The sequence below is a fragment of the Diplodia seriata genome (genome assembly GCF_021436955.1).
Source record: "Diplodia seriata strain FDS-637 chromosome Unknown scaffold_9, whole genome shotgun sequence".
Lineage (NCBI taxonomy): Eukaryota > Fungi > Ascomycota > Dothideomycetes > Botryosphaeriales > Botryosphaeriaceae > Diplodia > Diplodia seriata.
In genome coordinates this window covers 935,239-956,479 of record NW_027117316.1, presented here as the reverse complement: position 1 = coordinate 956,479, position 21,241 = coordinate 935,239, and the positions used below count along the sequence as shown (strand labels likewise).

The 21,241-nt window shown below is 56.5% G+C and overlaps 8 protein-coding genes and 1 non-coding gene across 9 annotated transcripts; 5 read left to right on the top strand and 4 right to left on the bottom strand.

Annotated features, from left to right (window-relative positions):
- Nucleotides 1–1,867: 1,867 nt before the first annotated feature.
- On the bottom strand, nucleotides 1,868–4,807 carry SLS55_008719 (uncharacterized protein; the record flags this gene model as incomplete). The annotated part of the gene is made up of 1 exon (XM_066780125.1): nucleotides 1,868–4,807. The coding sequence occupies one exon, from the start codon at nucleotides 4,805–4,807 to the stop codon at nucleotides 1,868–1,870; it is 2,940 nt and encodes a 979-aa protein (XP_066629354.1).
- Nucleotides 4,808–5,052: 245 nt separating this feature from the next.
- On the top strand, nucleotides 5,053–5,425 carry MRPL27 (mitochondrial 54S ribosomal protein mL41; the record flags this gene model as incomplete). Its single annotated transcript, XM_066780124.1, has 2 exons — nucleotides 5,053–5,238; nucleotides 5,300–5,425. 2 exons carry the CDS (start codon nucleotides 5,053–5,055, stop codon nucleotides 5,423–5,425), a joined length of 312 nt encoding a protein of 103 aa, XP_066629353.1.
- Nucleotides 5,426–6,903: 1,478 nt separating this feature from the next.
- Nucleotides 6,904–7,557, top strand: COQ3 (Hexaprenyldihydroxybenzoate methyltransferase, mitochondrial; the record flags this gene model as incomplete). The annotated part of the gene is made up of 1 exon (XM_066780123.1): nucleotides 6,904–7,557. One exon carries the CDS (start codon nucleotides 6,904–6,906, stop codon nucleotides 7,555–7,557), a length of 654 nt encoding a protein of 217 aa, XP_066629352.1.
- Nucleotides 7,558–7,795: 238 nt separating this feature from the next.
- Nucleotides 7,796–9,446, bottom strand: SLS55_008716 (uncharacterized protein; the record flags this gene model as incomplete). Its single annotated transcript, XM_066780122.1, has 5 exons — nucleotides 7,796–8,672; nucleotides 8,735–8,902; nucleotides 9,176–9,201; nucleotides 9,251–9,295; nucleotides 9,357–9,446. 5 exons carry the CDS (start codon nucleotides 9,444–9,446, stop codon nucleotides 7,796–7,798), a joined length of 1,206 nt encoding a protein of 401 aa, XP_066629351.1.
- Nucleotides 9,447–10,479: 1,033 nt separating this feature from the next.
- Nucleotides 10,480–12,660, top strand: SLS55_008715 (uncharacterized protein; the record flags this gene model as incomplete). Its single annotated transcript, XM_066780121.1, has 1 exon — nucleotides 10,480–12,660. The coding sequence occupies one exon, from the start codon at nucleotides 10,480–10,482 to the stop codon at nucleotides 12,658–12,660; it is 2,181 nt and encodes a 726-aa protein (XP_066629350.1).
- Nucleotides 12,661–13,825: 1,165 nt separating this feature from the next.
- On the top strand, nucleotides 13,826–14,948 carry rpl8 (60S ribosomal protein eL8; the record flags this gene model as incomplete). The annotated part of the gene is made up of 4 exons (XM_066780120.1): nucleotides 13,826–13,828; nucleotides 14,054–14,128; nucleotides 14,186–14,695; nucleotides 14,748–14,948. The coding sequence occupies 4 exons, from the start codon at nucleotides 13,826–13,828 to the stop codon at nucleotides 14,946–14,948; spliced, it is 789 nt and encodes a 262-aa protein (XP_066629349.1).
- A 388-nt stretch (nucleotides 14,949–15,336) lies between these two features.
- SLS55_008713 (uncharacterized protein) lies at nucleotides 15,337–16,684 on the top strand (the record flags this gene model as incomplete). The annotated part of the gene is made up of 2 exons (XM_066780119.1): nucleotides 15,337–16,146; nucleotides 16,196–16,684. The coding sequence occupies 2 exons, from the start codon at nucleotides 15,337–15,339 to the stop codon at nucleotides 16,682–16,684; spliced, it is 1,299 nt and encodes a 432-aa protein (XP_066629348.1).
- Nucleotides 16,685–17,291: 607 nt separating this feature from the next.
- SLS55_008712 lies at nucleotides 17,292–17,405 on the bottom strand. The gene has a single exon. It is a non-coding gene; the product is annotated as a tRNA-Leu (tRNA).
- Nucleotides 17,406–18,875: 1,470 nt separating this feature from the next.
- Nucleotides 18,876–20,400, bottom strand: UTR2 (putative glycosidase CRH2; the record flags this gene model as incomplete). Its single annotated transcript, XM_066780118.1, has 3 exons — nucleotides 18,876–19,702; nucleotides 19,755–20,192; nucleotides 20,268–20,400. The coding sequence occupies 3 exons, from the start codon at nucleotides 20,398–20,400 to the stop codon at nucleotides 18,876–18,878; spliced, it is 1,398 nt and encodes a 465-aa protein (XP_066629347.1).
- Nucleotides 20,401–21,241: the final 841 nt, after the last annotated feature.

Genomic DNA, 21,241 nt, shown 5'->3' with positions numbered 1-21,241 from the left:
GGAAGAAGTTGTCAATTGGTATGATGCAGCGTAGATGGTTGCCGTGACGGTCAACGGCAGGGTGTCGTTGCAGGCGGAGGCCGAAGCCTGGCCTTGTTGACCGGTCGATGTCACGCTTGCCAGATACGTACTGTCTTTGAGCTGCTGCGGCTCGGCCAGCGGATGACCCACTGCGCCTGGAAACTGCATGACAGTCAGAAAGACGGCTGCTCCCGCGGCGTAGCGAAGCATGTTAACAGGGGGCGTCAAAGAAAAAGAAGATGAAGACTCCATGCCGGCGGACTGGCAGAGGAAGAACAAAAGTTGTTGCGGCTACTGCCAAGAAAGGAAACAGCAGACAAGGAATGGACGAAGGAGCGACAGCGGCAGGAGGGAGGGAGGTGCAGAAAACTCAATCGCCAGGAACAAGGCTCTCGTATTCTTCAACGCGCATGTCCCCCTCACGCCTATGACACGCTGAACATGGACGGCGAATGGGACTTGGACGGGCAGTGGGAGGCGGGAAATGATGCAACGCGGCGCGCGGCGGAGCGTGGAGCATGGGCAAGGACTCAGCGGTATCCTCTGCTCCTATAAGCTCTCAAGCGAAATGAAGCCATGGTAACTTGTATCCGCGGCACGAATCAGGCGAAGCCATCAGCAGACCGGCAGTCCAGGGAGCCAAGAAACAAAGCAAATCGATGGAGCGCCGTAGTTAAGACATGGTGGTAAATCAGGCAAGAGGTCAGGAAAAATGTGGAGATGGACGGGCGCATGAAGTCGAGCGCGTGGGGAATGCTGCAGGTTGGGAGAGCCGGGCGTGGTACCGTACCTTTATTCGCAGGATGCAGCGGGCTTATGCGGGCTGCCGGTCGTAGGGCTGAGGTGGTGACACAGGCCTCTGGGGGCTCACTCGCTAGACTGCCTACGCAGCTAGGTACCCGGGCGGCGGAGCGCTGCGAGGGAGGGTGACTGCTCCTGCCCTCAGGCACGGGTTAGCATTGCGCCCATAGGACCTCTCCCCGCTGCAGCGGCCCGACGACTACCTACTGGCGATGCGAGACCGGGGGCAGGGTACCGGAGCGACGGGCTGGGGTGCGGAATGCGGGACGATGGTTTGCTGGTGACACGGGATCCCAGACTCGGGAAACCGCCCTCCTTATATCTCGTCGTCTCCGCTCACCGCGCAATGCATGACCAGGCGAGGCGGAGCTGTTTGCATCATCAGGCGGGCCGCAGGCGGGCCGTCGCCGAGCTCTGCGCAGGCAACCAGGCTGGAGCTGCCGCTTTGCCGCCGTTGGTTTGCAACTTTGCAACCCCATCAGCTCTGCTTCCGCTCCCATCGTGCTCCTTGGCCGTTTCTCGGCGCCAGGCCACACGATCGAATCCACAGGCCATGGGCGAGCAGAAAGCGACGTCCAAGCCGCTCGTGCCACATCTGCACGAGAGGCGCGCTCATGACGAGCCGCCGGGGTGATCACACGCTGCCCAGGCACCCGGCAAACTGATCGCCGCCAGGGACCGGTCCGCCATCAGTTGGATGAAGCAACGCCATATGATCGCTTGCCCCGGAACCTGCAAGGTGCCAACAAAACAGCGGACGTCCAATCGCCAGCCGTCTCACTTCCAACCGTTATGCTAAAGCCGATTGTAAGACATTCACCGCAGGAGAATTCTGTATCACGGTGGCTGGCCCGCTGGGTCATGCATCCTGACCACTTCATTAGAACAGGTGTGCCACAAGTCAATTCTCAGCAATACGTGGCTCGGCTCTGCTGTCTTTTCCTAATGTCGCCCTCCATTGCTCCATCTGGACGTTGTCCCTGCGACAAGTCTTGCTTTGCGAAACCTTTCCCAACCACCAGAAAGGAGGACCCCCCAGAAAAGTCTACACAAGTGGCTTGGACAGGGGCTGGATGACAACACCGGGCTTGACCATGACCCGTGGCTTTGTGCTGTCCTGGTACACCTGCTTGGTGTTGAATTCTGGGCCCAGTGGTCGCCGCAGCGTCGACTCGTATACCTGCTTGGATTCGTGAGGGAAGGGCAAGGCCGACGCCATGTACTTGGCGTTTTTCTTCACCCTCTTCTCATTCATGATCACGTTTTTGAGCCTGGCGTCCTTACGCTTGTCCTTGTCCACGCCCTTCTCCGTCGTCAAGAAACGCCTCGTGGTGCGCTTCTTATCCCGTTTGCTGAGACCGTCACCGGCCCAGCTTCCCCATCCGGGTAACGTGTTGTCCATGACCTTGTCACCCTCTTCCTTCTCGATGGCACGCTTTTCAGCCTCAAATGTCTCTGCGACCTCGTCGCCCGCAAATGCCTTTTCAACCAATGACTCCTTCTTGAGTGCGAAGGGATTCTCGGGCTCCTGCTCGGACTCCTCGTCAGCGCCTTCTTGGTTGCGGTAGGTAACCACTGTCCAGCCATCTGCATCCATTAGAGAAGGTGCCTCGGTAGCCTTCGCCTTTGCCTTTGGTTGCCTCGACTTGTCAGAGGTAACGCTCGCCGATACATCCAGAATGGGTCCGGAACCAGATGACGTTGCTTGGCGTGATGTGGACCTCGACTTTGTGTCTCCCTTGCTGGGGCCCGCCAGCCACAAGTTGTCCTGCGGCTCCTCTGATGGTTCCCTGGCCACGGTCGTGTTGCGATCCAATCCTCCCCTATGGGATTTAATTTGTTGTTTTTGTGGTTTCGAAGGCTGATTCTTGCGTTCGAGCACAAATTTGACCTGGTCATCCGCGTCTGCTTCGTCGTCTGATTCGGGTTGCTCTTCGAACTCGTTCCTGGTCGGCTTCTTGGTCGGCTGGGCTGCTTTGTTTGACGATGGGCCGAAGACCTTTCGACCAATGGACTGAGGCTGGTCGAAGTCATCCTCATTCTCGTCCTCGCCATCTTCTGCAGCCAGCTCCCGCCTCATGCGCTCAACGTCTTCGTCGTTGCGTGCCTTTTGTGCTGCCTCGGCGCGTTGCATGAATTTCAATCCAGCAAGTTTGGAGAGGCAACCCTCATCTGACTCCGGCGCATCGACACGGTCCAGCTGACGTTTCAGCCTCCGAGCATCTGAGTCGTCGTCGTCGTCGTCGTCGTCGTTATCGCTGCTAAGATCAGTCGCGACATCGTCCTCATCCTGGGCATCCTTGCCTTCGATCCGGCGACGCAATTCCTCGTTACGGCGGGCCATCTCATTCAAACCATCGCGCGCATCGTCGTCCCACGCAGCTCGACCGGTAGACTTGACGCCCTTCGCCCATTTGCTCTCACGATGTTTGGCACCCATGCGTTCCTCAGCCCTGCGGCGGTCGTTACGCTCTCGTTCCTCATCCGAAATATCAACTCCAGCGTCGGCAAGAGCTTGCCGCTCTTGCTCCTCGAGACGTTCCCGTTCCTTTCGGTGAACACGGCGGTAAGACTTGGACTTGATCTTCTTTAATCGCTTAGCGCGCACTTCCTCCCGGAACATGAGGTCTCGCGCCTTGCGAAGCTCCGCACGTCTGGCCATGACTTCCTCTATAGGCATTTTGTTCGTTTGGAGCTCCTCAAACTCAGCAATCTGTTCTTCCGACTTCTTTCCTGTTGACAAACCGCTTTCTTCCATGATGGACTGAATAGCGCTCTCCAAATCATTGGCAGGCTTGCCGGTCGAGATGGGGAGAAAAGCCTTAGTACCCAGCGCTTCCTGTGCATCAGGATCTCTAATTGGGAACGAAATATGCTCGGCCCTCCTGTTCTGTTTGACGGTATCAACCCAACGTTCGAGGGTTTCCTTGGCTTTCTCGTTCGCTGCACTGCGGTCTAACTTGTCTTGCTGGCGTTTGGGCAAAGGTGCCTCCAGTTTGCCGGGAATGCCCTTGCGGGATGAGGATTTGTTATCCTTGAGCATCTTAATAATTCTCTTCGCGTTAGGATCGTTCGTTCCAGCAAAGAGGTCGCCAATATCAAGCTTCCGCGAAGCCCCGACGCCGAATTCAGATGGCGCCGTGCCTTCGTGAATGTCCTCCACGCGTCCGCTCTTATTCTTCGCCTCGGGACCTTGCGAGATAGTTGAGATGAAGTCCTGGAGTTGCGAAAGCTTGCCTTCGTCCCTGTCGTCATCTTCCCCCTCCGACATTTGGAAGTCGGAGGCTTGGCTTTCCTCGTCCTCGTCTTCATCTTCGTCCGAGCTATCCTGGTCGCTGTCGTCTTCGCCATCCTGGTGTTTGCTCGTTTCCTTGCCTTTCGATTTGGCTTGGTTATGCTCTTCCTCGTAGTCGTCAAGCATTTGTGCCAAATCGACAGCCTCAGAACCTAGCGAGTCGTCGTCGCTATCCTCTCCGTCGCCCTCCTCGGCCTCATTCAGGTCCATGTCGCCGTCGCCGTCCACTGGCTTCGCGGCCTTGGCCTTGCCCTTCTTCGCCTTGTTGGTGGAACTGCCGCGGAATGAGAAGTCGGCAAACCTCTCCTCGTCACTCTCGTCAAAGGCCTCGTCGCTGTCGATGTCGCTATCGTCGTCCTCGTCGACCTCGCCCATGCGCCAAGTGTTGCCCTCTGAGTCGCTGCCTTCGCTGACGTCCAGCTCGTCGAAACGCCCTTTGGCGGATTTACTGCGGTGTCTCGAGGGGCGCTCGTCATCCTCACTGTCTTCGTTACCGTCGTCGACGCGTTGACGCTTGCGGCGGGGGTTGTCGTCCTCAGCTTCCCCCAGGCGGTGCTGGCGAACCTTGGTGTTGTCGCCGACTTCTCGCTCAGCGATGGTAAAAGCGTCGAGGCCGCGCTTGTGGTTCTTCTTGCGAGCGGTGCGCGGCTTGGAAGCAGAGCCGGAGCCCCGCGCAACTCGACGAGCCATGTTGGACGAAAGTGGTGCAATCTGGGGGGGCTCGAAGCGGATGGAGCGTCGTTGCGGACAATGTTCGCCGCTCACAGTGCAGGGCTACAGAAAATCAGAATGTGCGGCCCGTGCACTTAAATTTTGGCGGTGGCTCTGACTCGCGCCTGGCGCCGACCCGCCGATGTCCGCGGCGGCCGTCCACCTGCACTCGTTTCCGCTGCGAGACTTCGATCTACCGCACAACACCTCCGCAGCCAGTCGCCATGCAGCCTACCCAAGCGCTGCAGCGCAGCCTGAAGCGCATGGCCCTTACCACCAAGCAGACCGGTAAGGGTTACTACAAGGGTACCCGTACCGGTTCAATGGGACGGCACACCAAGAACGGCTCCTACAAGATCGAATTATCCAAGGTCAGGACATACATCGTTCCCAGCCTCGAGAGGTTTGAGGTAAGGCCGCATTCGTTCCGCAAATACCAGCCCACTGAGCACGTACTGACTTATGTCTCAGCTCACGCCTTTCGTCACCAAGCGCGTCACACTGTCGACCAGCAGAGGAATCTACCCAGACAAGCTAGGCCCGCTCAGCGGGAGGCTGTACCTCGAGAAGTGGAAGGCGGAAAATGGACAGGACTAGGCTTGGCATCTCGAATGCGGAAGTCGTTGAGATAGGAGAAAAGGAAGCGCGCGGGTTATTTGGGGCATTGCGAGGCGTTTGGAAAACCCATGACCGGGTCAATGGTCTGGTACCTGAGGATAAAGAGCTACACTATGAAGTCAACTGAATACAACGACGTTGTTTTAGACACCAAGGGCCACGGCGATATAGTAATCACTAAAGCATCCGGACCAAAATGCACTAAGTCGATGGCCAAAGGCAATAGCTCATGCAAGCTGACTTCGATTCACATTGAGTCAAATATGACATTGCGTCGTCGTAGAGGATGAAGTTTAGATTAGCCGTTCCGAATATTGCTGATTCACTTCCCAGGACCTTTCTATCCCGTTTCCCTCCGCCCACTCCTGAGGGCTCCTACCTTAGACCCCGTTTCTTACACCTCCATTTTTCTTATCTTCCCTTTCAGGCTCGACCTCCTCCGTCTTGATTTCTAGAGACCGCAAGTAGTCAAGGAGGTAGCCACCTCACGGTCCCCAAGAAAGGTGATTCCTCGCCACCGCGGGTACCAGAGCTTTGAGGGCTCAATTGAAACATCTTCTTTTCGTAGCCATGCATTCTGGAAGCAAGGTGTTTCGCGAGTTTCTTCTCGACAACGTTGGGCAATCAGCAGTACCGCAACTCGTCTGTGTACACTGCGAAAGTTGGCGATTATGACGTCTCTCGATTGCAGTCTTGACTTCTCTATATTGGACGGAATGGAGGTCTTCTGAATGTCGCCAGTGTAGTTTCAACTTGACTGGCCTTGAGGACTACTTTACGGCTGACTTCAAGCAATTTCGGACTGCTTCACTTTAGCATTGCACTCCAGAGCTGTTTGGTGGACTTGAAAATCACTTCGCGCTCTCCAAGGATAAATTGAGTATCAAGCGTGAGATCAGTCAGGAAATCAGAAAGATTGGAGATAAGGTAAGGAACGATACACGCTGCAGTATATTCGACATGCGAGTGGGTGGAGAGGTGAATGGTATGAGCAGGAGTGGCTTGCGCGTGTGGCTGATGGCTGGTGGCTGGTGCTGGTGGCGCCTGTCCACCGGTGACATCTTGTGATTTCGTGTCGACGCAACCCCCGCGACCTTTCCAAATCCACCCGACTGCACCCAATATGAGGCCAGCATAGTGCCAATTCCCCTCCATCCGGCACCTCTTACCCTACGGCACCTAAGATGGCCTCAAGAAGAGCGACCAGCGCTCTGCATGCCTTAGAATCCGCCCGCGCGGCGCATCCCAGACCAGTGCGAACAAGACTCCGCAGCTCCAGACAGAGCTCTTTCCCCGCAACACATCGCTCTCTCGCTGTACCTCCAGCATCGCTCTTCTCTACATCCCCTGCCACCAGACATGTTCACGGCTCCGTCGACCCCTCCGAGGTATCGCACTTCAACGCCCTCGCCTCGAGTTGGTGGGACCCTCATGGGCCGTCGCGGCTGCTACACCTCATGAACCAGATGCGCCACCCCTTCATCCAACGCTGCCTGGCCTCGCAATCCACGCCCCCGCCCCCGTGCCTGCGCTACCTCGACGTCGGCTGCGGTGGCGGCATCTTCGCTGAGAGCGCAGCACGCCAGTCCACGACGACCAGCGTGCTCGGCATCGACCCGACGCCCGAAGTCCTCGCCGTGGCCGACGCGCACAAGCGGCAGGACCCGCTGCTGATGGAGGAGGGACGCTTGACGTACAAGAACATTGCAATCGAGCAGCTGCCGCTTGACGGTGAGGGTTTCGACGTCGTGTCCTGCTTCGAGGTCGTCGAGCACGTCGCCACGCCTGCGGAGTTCCTGAGGCAGCTGATGGCGCACGTACGGCCCGGCGGATGGCTGGTCGGATCGACGATCGCGCGGACGTGGACGAGCTGGGCGACGACGATTGTGGCGGCGGAGGATATCCTGGGAATCGTGCCGAAGGGAACACATGACTGGAACAAGTACATTAATGAGGATGAATTGAGGAGGTGGTTTGCGACGCAAACGGGGTGGGAGTACCCGAGGACCATGGGTGTCATGTACTTGCCGGGGCTGGGTTGGAAGGAGGTGCCTGGCAGCGAGAGTTACGGAAACTATTTCTTCGCAGTCAGGAAGAGCGAAGTGTTATGATCATGTACACATACAGTGAAACATTATCCAGCATGACTGGCGTCCTTGCGACTGTACATTGCTAAGCGATGGATGGTATACCATATGATCATTCATGCTACCTGGAGGCTTGAGCTGAGCATCAATTCCATGATACTGCTGTCTTGTTCAATTCGGGAAGACTACAGGTGCGTTGTGGTAGCAGGCACATAAGAACTTGACCATTAGAGTGAACGGTTTCAAACAGCAATCGAACCCATCATGCGTATTCGCTGGAAACCTTATTGAGCACTCCGAACACTCTCTGCAAGCCTTCTCGTAACACCTGTTCCCTCTGACTGAAGACGACTCGAAAGAACCCCGGTTCTTCTGCAGCCTGGTCTTCACCCGCCGTCAAAATCACTTTCTCCGCCTTCAACAACCTTACCAATACCCTCTCACTCTCCCAACCTTTCACAATTTGCCCTTCCTCATCGACCTTCGGCAACCACTTCCGCATATCTGCCCACAGAAAGAATCCCGCATTGGCACGCCTATCGTACGGGATACCCTTCTCATCGAAAGCTTTCCTCAAAAACAAACTCCTCCCGGCCAAAGTCTCCGCATTCAGCTTTCTGAAGCGCTCGAGCCAGTCCCAGTCTTCAAGTATCGAGACACCGACGTTCTGATCCGCAATGCCTGGCCAGTGTGACTGGCTGATCGCGAGTAGCGCGTCCATCAGCGCACAATTCCGCACGAGCAGGCAACCGATGCGGATGCCGCTCGCTGCGAAATCTTTGCTCAAGCCGTACATGACGTGCAGCAGGTTCGGGTCAATATATTGGTCATAGTCTATACTGAGAACTGAGTTGAATGGGGTAGGCGGTTCGGAACAAGACGGCTCGGTATCATAGATGGAGGCGGCGTAAATCTCGTCCGATATGAGGTGGAGGCGATGCTCATTGCAGAAGCGCATAATGGCGACGATGGTATCGATCGGATAGCAACGCCCCAGGGGATTGTGTGGGTTGCAGAGCATTACAGCGCGGATTTTGATGCCGGATGCTGTAGCAGAGGCGAGGGCAGCCTCGTACTTGTCGATACAAGACGGCAAGAATTGATCGGTCCCGCGGAAGGGAATGTGGCAGAGGTCAACCCTTGAGAGCAGAAGTCAACGGGGATGCGGTTCGCAGTCCATTTTGGGAACGAGATTTCTTACTTGGGCTTGGCACCGAAATCGTGGGGAAACCCAACGTAACTAGGTTGCGAGATAAGCAGGGCGTCATGTTCATCGAAAATGGTGTAGCCCAAAGCTTCGCAGACCGAGCCGCAACCGTTGGCAACGTAGAGATCGTCTGGATCCACGGTTTTGTGTGGCTTGAAATATCTACACGTATCCGATTAGACAACGCCGGCACAATATGTAACTCGAATGAGACAATCTCCATAATGACTTCTTGTAGACGGAGAAAGACATTGGGAGGGGAAATCTGACTTGAGAAAGGCAGGGTCTGCGAGAGCGTGCACAACGCGCTATGAGGATGCAAATGTACGGAATGATAACAGCAGAGAGTGATGCGCTCGTTGAAGCATTTACCTATTCATGTATTGAGCCATGGCTTTCCGCAGTTGCGAGGATCCAAATGGTCCCTCGCCATACATCAGTTCAGATGATCTCAATTTGGGCTGAGCCGAAATCAGCGTTTAACCAAGCACAGCCTTTAGGGAAGCCTACGGGGTTGCTGGCCAAGTGAGCAGCAACTTGGGGGGCCATAGCATGCTGCAATGTAGACCGAGATTAGCAAAAGCCCGAATAACAGACGCTGAGTGATGGAAGATACGACATTGTCGGAGGTTCCGATATTGACATAGCCTGTGGGATTTGTCTCGGGGTCGTAAGTGTCATGCGGGAGCTCTTTATAATTGCCCATGGGGTTCGGCGGGGTCGCGTATACAGCACCGCGCCGTGACAGTGTATCGCTGCCTGAAGCCATTGTCCTGGCGGGAAGCAATGGGCTTGGGGTACTGGTTGAGGCTGACGATGTAGCAGAAGCTAGGAACACGGTGGCAAGAAACAAAGACGCAGAAGGCTGAGAACAACTTGTGGTCGCTGGAATGCTTGCGTTTTATGATGTCGGCAACGGGAGACAGGAGCCGTGTCTCACCAGGCTGCCGGCCATTAGCGCCTTTGCGATCCGATATCAAGGTCAACTCCGGAGCCCAATCAACAAGCTGTTTCGGATTTCCTTCCCCAACTCTGCGTGAGTCATCCGGCTGCAGGAGAAGGCGGGCCGCGGGGTCGAAATCCAATGCCGTCGGGCCCATTCGGCAGGAAAATTCCCGAGAGCCTGCCGTGTTCTTGCAGGTGGTTTCCCAGTGCGAGCGCTGCTTGACGCTGCGCGTACGATGCCGGGGCGTTGTACGGCAACGACAGATGCAGGATAGGTTGAATGATCCGTAAGGCAATTGGATCATCAGCCAACACCGCCCACCCTCAACCCACTTTGGGCACCCGAAGGCTCGGCGGGTGCAAAGGATTTCGCATGTTGGCCGATAGGTGAGGACGGGTAAGCGAACCCCGAGAGACTGCGTTCCGGCAATGGAGCAGCGTGCCGGATTGGAAGGTACGTCATCCGCAGCCCGTCACGCGTTCCCTTTTCTGTCGCGTCGTTATCGATAAGCGCAGGATTGGCGGTGGAGGCCACTTTCAGCGGTTCGGCGAGCGTGTGCCCGGCAACTCAGTCCGCCTCGGTCGTGTACCGGCGAGCAGCGTCCGACTCCCTCTGCGCGCCTTTTTCACTCGTCGCCTCGCCTTCGCGCCGCCGCCACGATCGCACCCTCTCCTTCGCGCGCTGGGAGCCGTTGCTCGTGGCTCGCCGCCGACTCGCTTCGTCCACCCCCACACCACACTTGCCTGCCGTCGCGCCGCGTCCGATCATCCTCACGGAGGGTGAAGCCACCACCATGAAGGCGTCCACGATTCGAGACCCCGCTGCACCTTCTTCCGGTCCCGGCCGTCGCCAGTCAGCTCGACAGCAGCGCACCACTGCGACCCGACCGGCCAACTACTATGCCCGGCCCTTTGCTCCTCGGGGCACCATGGGAGGCGCCGACAACGCCTCGACGAATACCGCCGCGCCCGGCTTCTTCCCAGCCATCACACATTTTACAGACACTATAACTGCACTTCCGAAGGAGGTCATGAAGCATTTCTCCATGCTGAAGGAGGTCGAAGCGAAGACACACCAGCCTGACGACGAGCTTCAAAAGCTGGCCGAGCAAGTCTCACAGCTGCACGCCCCGACGCGGCGGGAGGCGCAGCTCGCAGCGCTCAACACTGCGAATGCAACAGGCCACAGTACTGCCAACGGAAACGCTGCCGACGCGGTCATCCAAGATCAGACGCCTGCCAATCAGCAGCAGGGGAACGACCTGCTCGAAAACGCGAACAATGGCAAACTCATGAACGAGGCTTCCATTTTGGCTCGTCGCGAGTTGTTCCTCCGCTTTCGCTATGGCCTATCGCAAATGTGCGCAATGTTGGACGAGAAGAACGCGGTGCTTTCCAGCGCCAACCAGACGATGGACAAACAGTTGGGCCGAATGGAGAGCTCATTCGAACACATTGATGAGGAGCTCACGTTCGAGGCGCGGTACGGCAGTTTCTCGCACTGGGCGTACAAGGATGGCGAGGAGAAGAAGAAGACGACCAACGAACGCTCGCGTCGCGAAGTCGCGGCTGCTAATAACCTAGCGGCAGCCGCAGCAGCAGTCCACGAAGGAGACATGGCTGCTTCAAGAAGCGAAGCCAGACGTGAAGCGTTGCTCGCGAAGCAGAGAAACCGGAACCATTATGTCGACTCGGAGTTTGAAGACAGCCGACCGGCGAAGAAACCGCCCACAAACCGTGGCAAGAAGGTCGCCGATCCCGTAGGGCCGCCAGATGCCAGGCTCTTTGGGTTGGGAATTAGCAATGGCCCAGGCCAGGCGACCAAGCGACGCAAGACTGAAAAGGGCGCGGCTGTCGCGCCTGCAATGGAACGCTCGTTAAGTGGAGCCATGCAGAATGCTCAGCCGGGCCGTGCAAGTCCAAGAGAAACTCCAGCGGCCGAAGGTGGGAAAAAGAGGTCTCGCGCAGCTCCAGCTCCCGCGGCCGTCAAAAAGAGGTATGGATCTGTGGCGGTTGATTCAGTCTCCGCACAACATGTTAAGGCCTCAAGCAGGACGCAAGCACTCGGGGCCCAATCCCCTCAAGCTCCTTCATCGCCAGTGATAGGGTCTTTCCATCAAGCAGGAGCAAATGCACATCGCCCACAGTCTTCTCGCGCCCGCCAAAACTCCGCCACGAATTCTATCCACTCCAACGTCCAAGACGCTGCTCGGAATCGGCCACCTTCATCCGCATCGAACCGCCCCGTCAACGGTACGGCGAACACGTTGGAGGCTGAGCAGGCGGGTGCGCATGCTTCGCCAGCCGTTGGCGCCAACAATACGCGCCTGACAGCCGAGCCTTCGGCTTCAGCAAACGGCGGGATAGCGGAAAACAACATGAAACGTGAGGATGTAGATGCACAAGATGGCTCTGGGACGCCTGTGCAGACGGTGGTTACCCGTGCTGGGCGCACATCGAAGACAGCTACACCTGTAGTGGGTAGCTTCCCGTCGGATGTGCCCATGGCTCGGAGCCGCAGCACGCGGAATAACGGCAGCAGCCACGCATCATCTGAATCAAATGTGCCGATTGCGTCGACGCAATCGCAGAAACGGTCGCATAAGAAAGGTGCATCAGCGCTCCAGCAGCAGGCGAACAACATTGATGATGGAAGCAGTTTGGCTGGTGATCTTTCTGGTCCGGACGTTGAAGAAGAGATTGCGGATGATGGTGAAGACGGCGACCAAGAACGGTTCTGTTATTGCAACGGCGTCAGTTATGGCGAAATGATCGGGTGCGACAACCCCGATTGCCTGAGGCAGTGGTTCCACTATGCCTGTGTAGGCATCACCAAGGAACCAAACAAGAAAGGTATGTTCTACGTGCAAGGTGTGTGGATAGATCGGATGATTGACATGATGCTGTTAGCGAAATGGTACTGCGACGATTGCAAAGAGAAGATGAAACGATCAAGACCCGGAAGCCGGCAATGACGCTGAAGATGACCCGCGATCAGCGCGGCTATAACTTCCTTCGCATACGAGAAACGAATGAAGTGCACATACGACAAGCCCGCCACCGAGGTCGACGTCTCTAGGTACTATCAAGGCGTTAGGCGGTGGGCCACCTTTTTTTTTTTTGGATCCGAATAATCCTAGCTCAGCTCAGCTGACAAGTGCGTTGCCGTTGGGAGTTGCGGCATGAACCTGAGAGATTTTCTTGGCTCGCCACTGTTTCCCGCTCAGTTCGTTGCTCGAAGCGCTCCATATGACACTACGATTCTCTCATGATCGCTCGCTGAACCTACCCCATGCGTCATTGAACAATAGATTTGGCCAGTGCCATTTGGGCTCTCCGCCAACATAATCGGCATTTTATACAACTCGTGCCGCTTAAGAGCTTTAGCCGGCGCTCTTCTCCGCGGGCCTTCTTTTGGCGTTAATACTGGGATTCTTTGATTGGTCTTGGCATTCTGGAAGGCGATTCTGGGAGGAAGTTGTTCTTTTGAGACGGGATGGATGCTGGAAGTGAAGCTCTCTTTGCGCTTAAAGCAGCGGCGAGGCGTTCATGGCGAGTCGGGGCCGGGACTGGCAGCTCTCTACCGCTCTCAATAATGTCCTTTCTCATATCGTCTGAGGTTGCTGAAGACGGACGCTTCGGCAGCCGCTGCTTGGCTACAGTTGCTTGCGCTGCTGGTGGCTTGCGTTCCGCTGTGGTTCAGGTCAGGTTTGGAAAGGGTTTGGGATCAGTACCTGCTACTCTGAGGCGAAGATACACGAGCAGCGCTCTAGGCTGGAGTGGTGGATTTAGGGATTACATGCGGGCATAATGGTGACACGACAGTGACAGACTGGAGATGATAGCATGCGTTGACAGATGGTGAAGAGGGAATTGCAAACATCAGGCAAAGCCAGGCTGAGTGTTTTGGGTCTTATTAAATGAGCAAGGCTGCAATGTGGAATCTACTGCCCCTAGGTATGGTGCCAAGAATGGCGGACAAACGACCGTGCGCGAAATGGAGCCATACCTGACCCTAGTCCGGAAAAGGAATCTTAGGCGACGCACATCCAAACCCCCAATTTTGTTCGCGCCCGCAACTCTTTTTTTCTCCTCAACCACGACGTCGACAAAGTCCAACGACCGCCCTACGACAACAAAATGGTAAGCAACCCGGAATAGGTGCTTGAAGCACTGCAGTCTGCAAGACCCCTGGCCGCAATCGCCGCACTGGCGAACGTGGTGTACGTCGCAGCAAAGTTCCGCGCATCACCAGTTACGGCTGGCAGATGTTAGCGATGACATGGCTTGAGCCATGGTGTGCAGAAATGCCTCCATGCGTTCTTTAGAGATCAAAGAATCCATGGCTGATTCTTTTCTCAATGATAGCCTCCTAAGTCGGGAAAGAAGACCGCCCCTGCGCCCTTCTCGTCGGGCAAGACTGGCTCCAAGAAGCAGGCCAAGGTAAGCTGATGTCCAGGTTTCCTATACAACAATGGGCCGCTAATACTCGCATCACAGAACCCTCTTCTTGAGAAGCGTCCCCGCAACTATGGCATCGGTCAGGACATCCAGCCCAAGCGCAACTTGTCGCGCATGGTGAAGTGGCCCGAGTATGTCCGTCTTCAGCGCCAGAAGAAGATCCTCAACCTTCGCCTGAAGGTCCCCCCGGCGATCGCCCAGTTCCAGCACGTCCTTGACCGCAACACCGCTGCTCAGGCCCTGAAGCTCCTCAACAAGTACCGTCCGGAGACCAAGGCCGAGAAGAAGGAGCGTCTCACCAAGGAGGCTACCGCCATCGCCGAGGGCAAGAAGAAGGAGGACGTCTCCAAGAAGCCCTACGCTGTCAAGTACGGTCTCAACCACGTCGTTGGCCTGATCGAGAACAAGAAGGCTTCTCTTGTCCTTATCCCCAACGACGTTGACCCCATCGAGTTGGTCATCTTCCTTCCTGCCCTCTGCCGCAAGATGGGTGTCCCGTACGCCATCATCAAGGGCAAGGCCCGTCTCGGCACCGTCGTCCACAAGAAGGTTCGTAGTCCGTGAGCACCCAGATCCACGTTCTCTATCTAATATGCTGCAGACCGCTGCCGTCGTCGCGCTCACCGAGGTCCGCGCCGAGGACAAGTCCGAGTTCTCCAAGCTCGTCTCGGCCATCAAGGAGGGCTACACCGACAAGCACGAGGAGTCTCGCCGTCACTGGGGTGGTGGTATCATGGGCGCCAAGGCCAACGCCAAGCAGGAGAAGAAGCGCAAGGCCATCGAGAACGCCATCAAGATCTAAGCGGTCTAAAAAGTTTCAGCTCTTAAATTCACGATACCAAAATGGATGGATAAACGGGACTCAGGCGTGTCTTCCTCAGTTTAGCGGGCGTTGGTGGAAAGCCGCCGGAAATGCGATTACCAATTTCTTCGCAAATGACAAGGAAGCACTCACTAGTCCAGTACATGACTCTTTGCCTCTGCCTACGTGTGCCGTGAATCATGATGGTGCCTCGTACGATTTCCCAACAGCCGTTGTCGGACCTCCGCTCCACCGACTTGCCGACGCGCCATGGCACGCCGCCCGCTTTGTCGCGGACCCCGCTGCGTCATCCTCCCCCACCATAAGTGCGCCCGGTCGTTTGCACTGAGCTGACTAGCACTTCAAGCCTTGCAATACCTACCGTACAATGCCTCTCACAGTCTTGACTGATCACGACGTCAAGTCGCTACTACACTCTCTGGGGCGACAGGACATACTCGATCTGCAGCAATCGCTTGGCGACGCCCTCCATTACTACTCAACTGCCACTGAAACCGAGAGCGGCTGCTGTGCAACATACCAGCCCCAGCGCACACATCTCAAGAGGAAGGATGGCTCGACAACACTGTTCATGCCGGCCAGCAGCAACGATGGTCTCGGCGTGAAGATAGTGACTTTGCCGGACCCGTCGGCAAGCAAATCAGCTGAAGTCGAGCCGGCCGCTTCAAGCAAGCCTGTGAACCTCGCGCAGCCCCGCGGCTCCATAACACTTCTTGATACGCACGGGTTCCCTCGCGGCATGATCAACGCCGAGGAATTGACTGCCTTTCGCACTGCCTTGGCCTCGACCATGCTCTTCAAGAAGCGCAACAACGTGCACGACCTGACTGTCTTCGGCGCGGGCAAGCAGGCGTACTGGCACGTCAGACTGGCGCTATTGCTACGACCGGGCGAAATACATCATCTGAACATTATCAACCGAAGCTACGAGACGGCAAAGAACCTAATGACGCAGCTGTTCGATTCGGAGAACAACAAGGACCACAGGGTGGATCGCCCAGACATCAAACTGATCACGCCTGGTCACACGGAGTACGGGCGTCTGCTCAAGTCTACGGTGCGCTCGTCGTCGGCCATATTCATGACTACTCCGTCGCACGAGCCGTTGTTCCCTGCTAGCTACCTGACGAACACGGAAGGTCGGAGGAAGGGCAGATATGTCGCAGCCATCGGCAGTGTAAGTCTCTTCCGTCCCCTCTCCGGTTCCTTCGACTAATTCATGCCAGTACAAACCTCATATGATCGAGATCCACCCAGATATCCTCCGTCAGGCCGTTGCCCCGCAGCACGGCCGCCACTTTCACAAGCATGCCAAGCAGGGTGGCGCGATAATAGTCGACAGCGTCGAGTCGTGCATGCGCGAGGCCGGCGAAATCATCCAGGCCGGTCTAGAGAGCGACCAGGTGGTCGAGCTCGGCGAACTCATCATGCTCAGGCGTGACGCCGAGGCCCGGCAGCGCAACAGGCCTGCGTCGTCCAGCAACAACAGTTTTAGCGATCAGTCCGGCATCCAGATTGCGGACGACGACAAGTGTCCCGGCAAGGCTAGCAGCGGCGGTCTGGATGACGACGATCTGGGCCTCAAAGATTGGCTGGCAAGGGGAAATGTCATCTACAAGAGCGTTGGTCTGGGGTTGATGGATGTGGTTGTTGGTGCAGATCTCGTGGCGCTTGCGGATTCAAGACAGGTCGGTGTGCGCATTGAGAATTTCTAATGTGACCAACAGGTAAGTAGGCCAATTTTCTCTTCACGGTTTAGGATAGCCGTTACTAGATACGTAGCACCTTCAGTAGCAACAGCTTGAAGCAATGGGAGCTCGTTTTCTCCATTGACTCTTGGAGACAAGTTGACATGCCGATATCATATGTACGGCAATCTGCGTAGTATAGATAGTGGGAAGTTGCGACTGCTCGCATAGGCATATGAGTGCATGCCTGGACGTAAAAGTAGACTTGAATAGTACCTAAGAGTATGTACACAATACCTATGTCCAGTATCCTGGCGCTTGAGTTGTCCGTTCAGGTAGCGTACTCATTGTGTAGCACATTAAGTGTGGATGAGATAGAATATATAGTAGTCAAATAGTAAGCATGGAAATGTACAAATTAAGTATGAAAAATGATTGTCCAGACAAGAGCTTCAGCTATTGCATGCACTGTTGGGGGACGCGGCCTTGTCGGCGCCAAGAGACGCCAAGAGATACGGGCCGGGCCAAGCTTGGCGGTCCGAGCCGTGACAAAAATCTGCTTCCGAGGCCAAAACCTATCGTCTGCGTCAGCAGCCCCAGCTGACTGGCAACCGACAGGCCAGCAAAAAGATGTTGACGAGGGTGGGACTCGAACCCACGAGGATTGCTCCACTAGTAAATCCTTTTCTAGTATCTCTACGAGAGAGAATACCTGAAACTAGCGCCATAACCACTCGGCCACCTCGCCGGACCAGATGCTATATTCGTCTGATTGTTGAAGACTGTTTGCCAGCTTTAGCTTATGTAGTATAAGATCATCAGACCCTGCATGTTCCGCAATTCTCTGGGGCAAATCATCCAGCACTTCTTCGAAATATCCGAGGACGACTCGGCTAACCGCTTAATCAGAGTTTTCTTGTCTGTCGTCTTCTCTACCGCGTCCATTTCTCAACCTCCACAAGCTTAAATGGCCGGACGCCGGTAGGTTGCTGATAGGAAAGCGGCCAGCGCTTCCGATGTCACTATCAAGGCGCTGGACCCCGTGTTCTACTATCTTTTGTGGCTGCCTTGCAAGATCAATTAATAGGCTGGAAGCTCGCTTTAATTGTAAGCAAGCTGTTGCAGGGTGAAGCTGTTTTCAACGGCTTGCACTGGCCGCTTCGCTTCGCAAGCCCTACGCCACGAGAACCGTCTTCTAGTATTCCCACGCCTACTCAAACCCGTATGGCTCGTCATAAAGGACGAAGGGAAAGACTCCACCCTCCGGGCTGGCTTTTGGACATGTCCGGGCTTCTCGCACAGGCATATGGGTGCGGCAGTCGACGGCACGAATTACCCTTCTCCCAAAAACCGAACAGAATGGATGAAACAGAATTAACGCCTTCGGCGAGGAAATCGTGCCTCAGTGTCGCCAGACGCGGCCTCAAACCCTCACCCGCGTTTCCGGAGGCGGCAGCGAGAGCGGAAAGGGCAGCAGGAAGGGTCTGGACACGCGTCGACTGTAGGTGTGGTGCGGTGGAGATTGGAACGTTGTGTCTGCATAGTCTCTGCTCGTGCAGATGTTGTATTGACTGTGATATATATATACAAGGTTGCATGTGGGAAACCCAAATGTTGATGGGGACTCAGCAGACATTACTTGATTTGCTACATACGATGGTCCCCAATGAAGTGAGTCGATACGCAAAAATGGTTAAGAAGCACTCTAAGCGCCCTATCAATTCTCGTTTGTATCGGTGCAATGAATGAACCAATTGAGTCATTCTTCAGCTCCACCTCTGATTACGATGGTCGCTATATACCGGTGAAAAATATATACGAAAGGAGGGTCATCGGGGCCATGATTCCCCCGTCCTACGCCCTCTCCAGTCATTAAAGCTACTCTCTGTGCCAAATAGATGACGCCCACAAAGTGTGTGCGTATCTCGCTCATGCAAATCAATGAAGCCGTCCTTCCAATAATGCACAACAATAGAAAATGACAGAATGCATCCCCGAATATGGGGGAAATGTTCGGTGGTATCATGCTCTTCGTACCCAACTATCCCTCTCGGGCCGTGCAACGTTCGACTGGGATTGGAAAATAGAAAATGAGGACCAGAAACTGAGGGAGATCTACCGGAGAGGATGTTGCCGCCATGATCGTCCTGATTTAAGCTAATATGGCTAGGCAACTTCCGTTGGTGATCTTTGATCAGCTCAAGCCACTGATCGACAATTACAACATCAGCAGACTGGCAAACGCAGCGACAAATGCAATCATGCTGGCACCAACGCCCTGGAGGCCCGCTGGTGCCTCGCTGCTGCTGCCGGAGTCATCATTGCCCTGGCTAAAGGTCTGAGAGCCAGAAGAGCTCGACGAGCCAGAACTGTCGCTGCTGTCGCTGCTGGAGGAGCCAGAGCTGCTGGAAGAGCTGTCTGAGCCGTCGGAGCTCTGAACGGTGCCGGAGTCACCGCGGTTGCCACCGCCGCTCATGCCGGGGACGGACTCGGGCGCGGCTGCCGTGCTGGAAGAGGAAGCGGCGGAGCTAGTCTTGGAAGAGCTGCCAGAGGAGGATGACGAAGCCTTGCCCTTGTCAGGATCCTCGCCGGTGGCCGACAGAGAGCCGAGGATGACCTGCTTGTCAGAGATGACGACGGTGTCGTTGGTCCCGGCTTTGTCATCGTACGTGTAGGTCTTGGAGCCTGACTTGGTCACGCCGGACGGCGGGTCGTAGCACTCGACGTCGATGGACGAGAAGTGAGCAAAGTAATAGCCGTTCTGCATGTACTGGCTGTTCCAATCAACGAGACCGCCAGCCCACTCAATGGTACCCTCGCCGTTGGAAGGAAGGCCAGCAGGCCAGAGCGAGAGCATGACACGAGAAGGAGTCTGCGGGTAGTCAAAGCGGTTGGAAGTGGCATTCCAGGTGTCCTTGCGGTTGAGAGTGCGCATCGTCTTGCCGTCAATGGACCAGGTCAGCGAGTCGGGCTGCCAGTCAATGACATATTCGTGCTCTTGGTTGACAGTGTCGCTGGACATGTCCAGGTGCTCGCCGTTGTTGTCTGCAAACTGGTCAGCAACCTGGCACGGTCCAGAACGCGCAGAGGCTCGTACAGTTCGTCACTCCTTGACTGTAAAAATTGCTCTGGGCGTGGTCAATGTCGGTGCCGATGAATTCAAAGTCGATCTCGTCCTTGACGTCACTCATCATGATGAAGGCAGTGACAACGCCCTTGCCCTGGGAGGTGGTCATCTTGGCGGTGATCTTGCCGTACCACACGTAGTGGGTGCTCGCCAGCAGCGTGCCAACCGTGTCCTGGGCCATGGTGAGCAGGACGCCGCCCTCGTACTCGAGCGGCTTGCCGGTCGAGACCCAGTTGGCCTTGGAGGCATCGCCCAGGTACTTGGCGATGTCGGTGACGCCGCTGAGCCCGTCGATCTTGAACTTGTCCGAATCGCACACGGGAGCGGGCACGCACGAGTCGAGCTGGTGCGAGAACAGCGGGTCGCAGCCGCCGAGGCAGTATGCGCCGACGCCGCACTGGCCGTACTCTGCATCGCGGCCATGTTAGTAGGATTGTGTAGCGTAGCATGCATGCAGGCACGCTGAAACGGGGAGTGACGTACGGGAGCAGCACGGGGCGCTGGCCGGGCACGGGTTGTTGGGCCCGCAGGTAGGGATGTCGGCGCGGACGTAGGGGACGGCGGAGAGCAGAGTGATAGCTGCCAACGCAGCAGCGGACGCGAGCGAGCGGCCCATGGCGACGGCGGGTAACTACGTGTGCGCGTGCGGACCGAATGGGACGGGCGTGGGCAATGTTGGTCGCACCGGGGGTTGCGACAGCAGGTTCCTTTGACGGCGGGCTGCAGGCGACGTGCAGCTTCAGGCGGGAGGCAGCGAGCGTTGGGAGCGAGCGCAGGGCAGGCGCGACAGCGAGTGTATCGAAGCAACGAAGGATGGGGAGACAAGAGACGGAGAGCAGGCGGCACGGCCGCAGGGGGCGCGGCGGGAAGAAAAGAGCAGCATGGGTGTTCAGAGCCGCGGGCGCGATGCCGGTTCGAGCCTGTGGAGGAATGGAGGCAATTAAGGTTGGCCGACGGCGATCGCCCATGCGGAGGATTTGCCCTCAACCTTTGCCCATCCGAGCCCGCCCTAGGCCGCGACAGGCAAGGAGCCCGGCCAACACGAGCGCTGCAGAGACGATACGGCCACAGTCGACGCAAAAATAGCCCGCCAGATACGACTGTGGCCGGCCGTATCCGCGGCCTGACCGCCGTCCGACGTGCCGACCCAAAGCGCAGGTGTGCAGGGCTGCGTTTTGCATTGGCAGCTGGCACTGGACCCTGTGCCGGCCGCGATTCATGCGCACCGCCCCGCCGTCGCTTGCCAGTCGGGCGGCCGCGTGACCCGGCCGGCCTCGCCTCCCTCAGGGCACGCCTGCCTCGTTCTCCGATTCCTTTGTCGTCTTCATTATTTGCGCGTGCTCGAGATCGGAACTGGCCATTTATGCTTATCTGCTAAGCCCGCCCTTGCCTGCCCTGCAGCCGCAAGTCATTGCCTGGGCATCCGTGCGCTCGTACTAATGTCGTGCAGAAGAAGC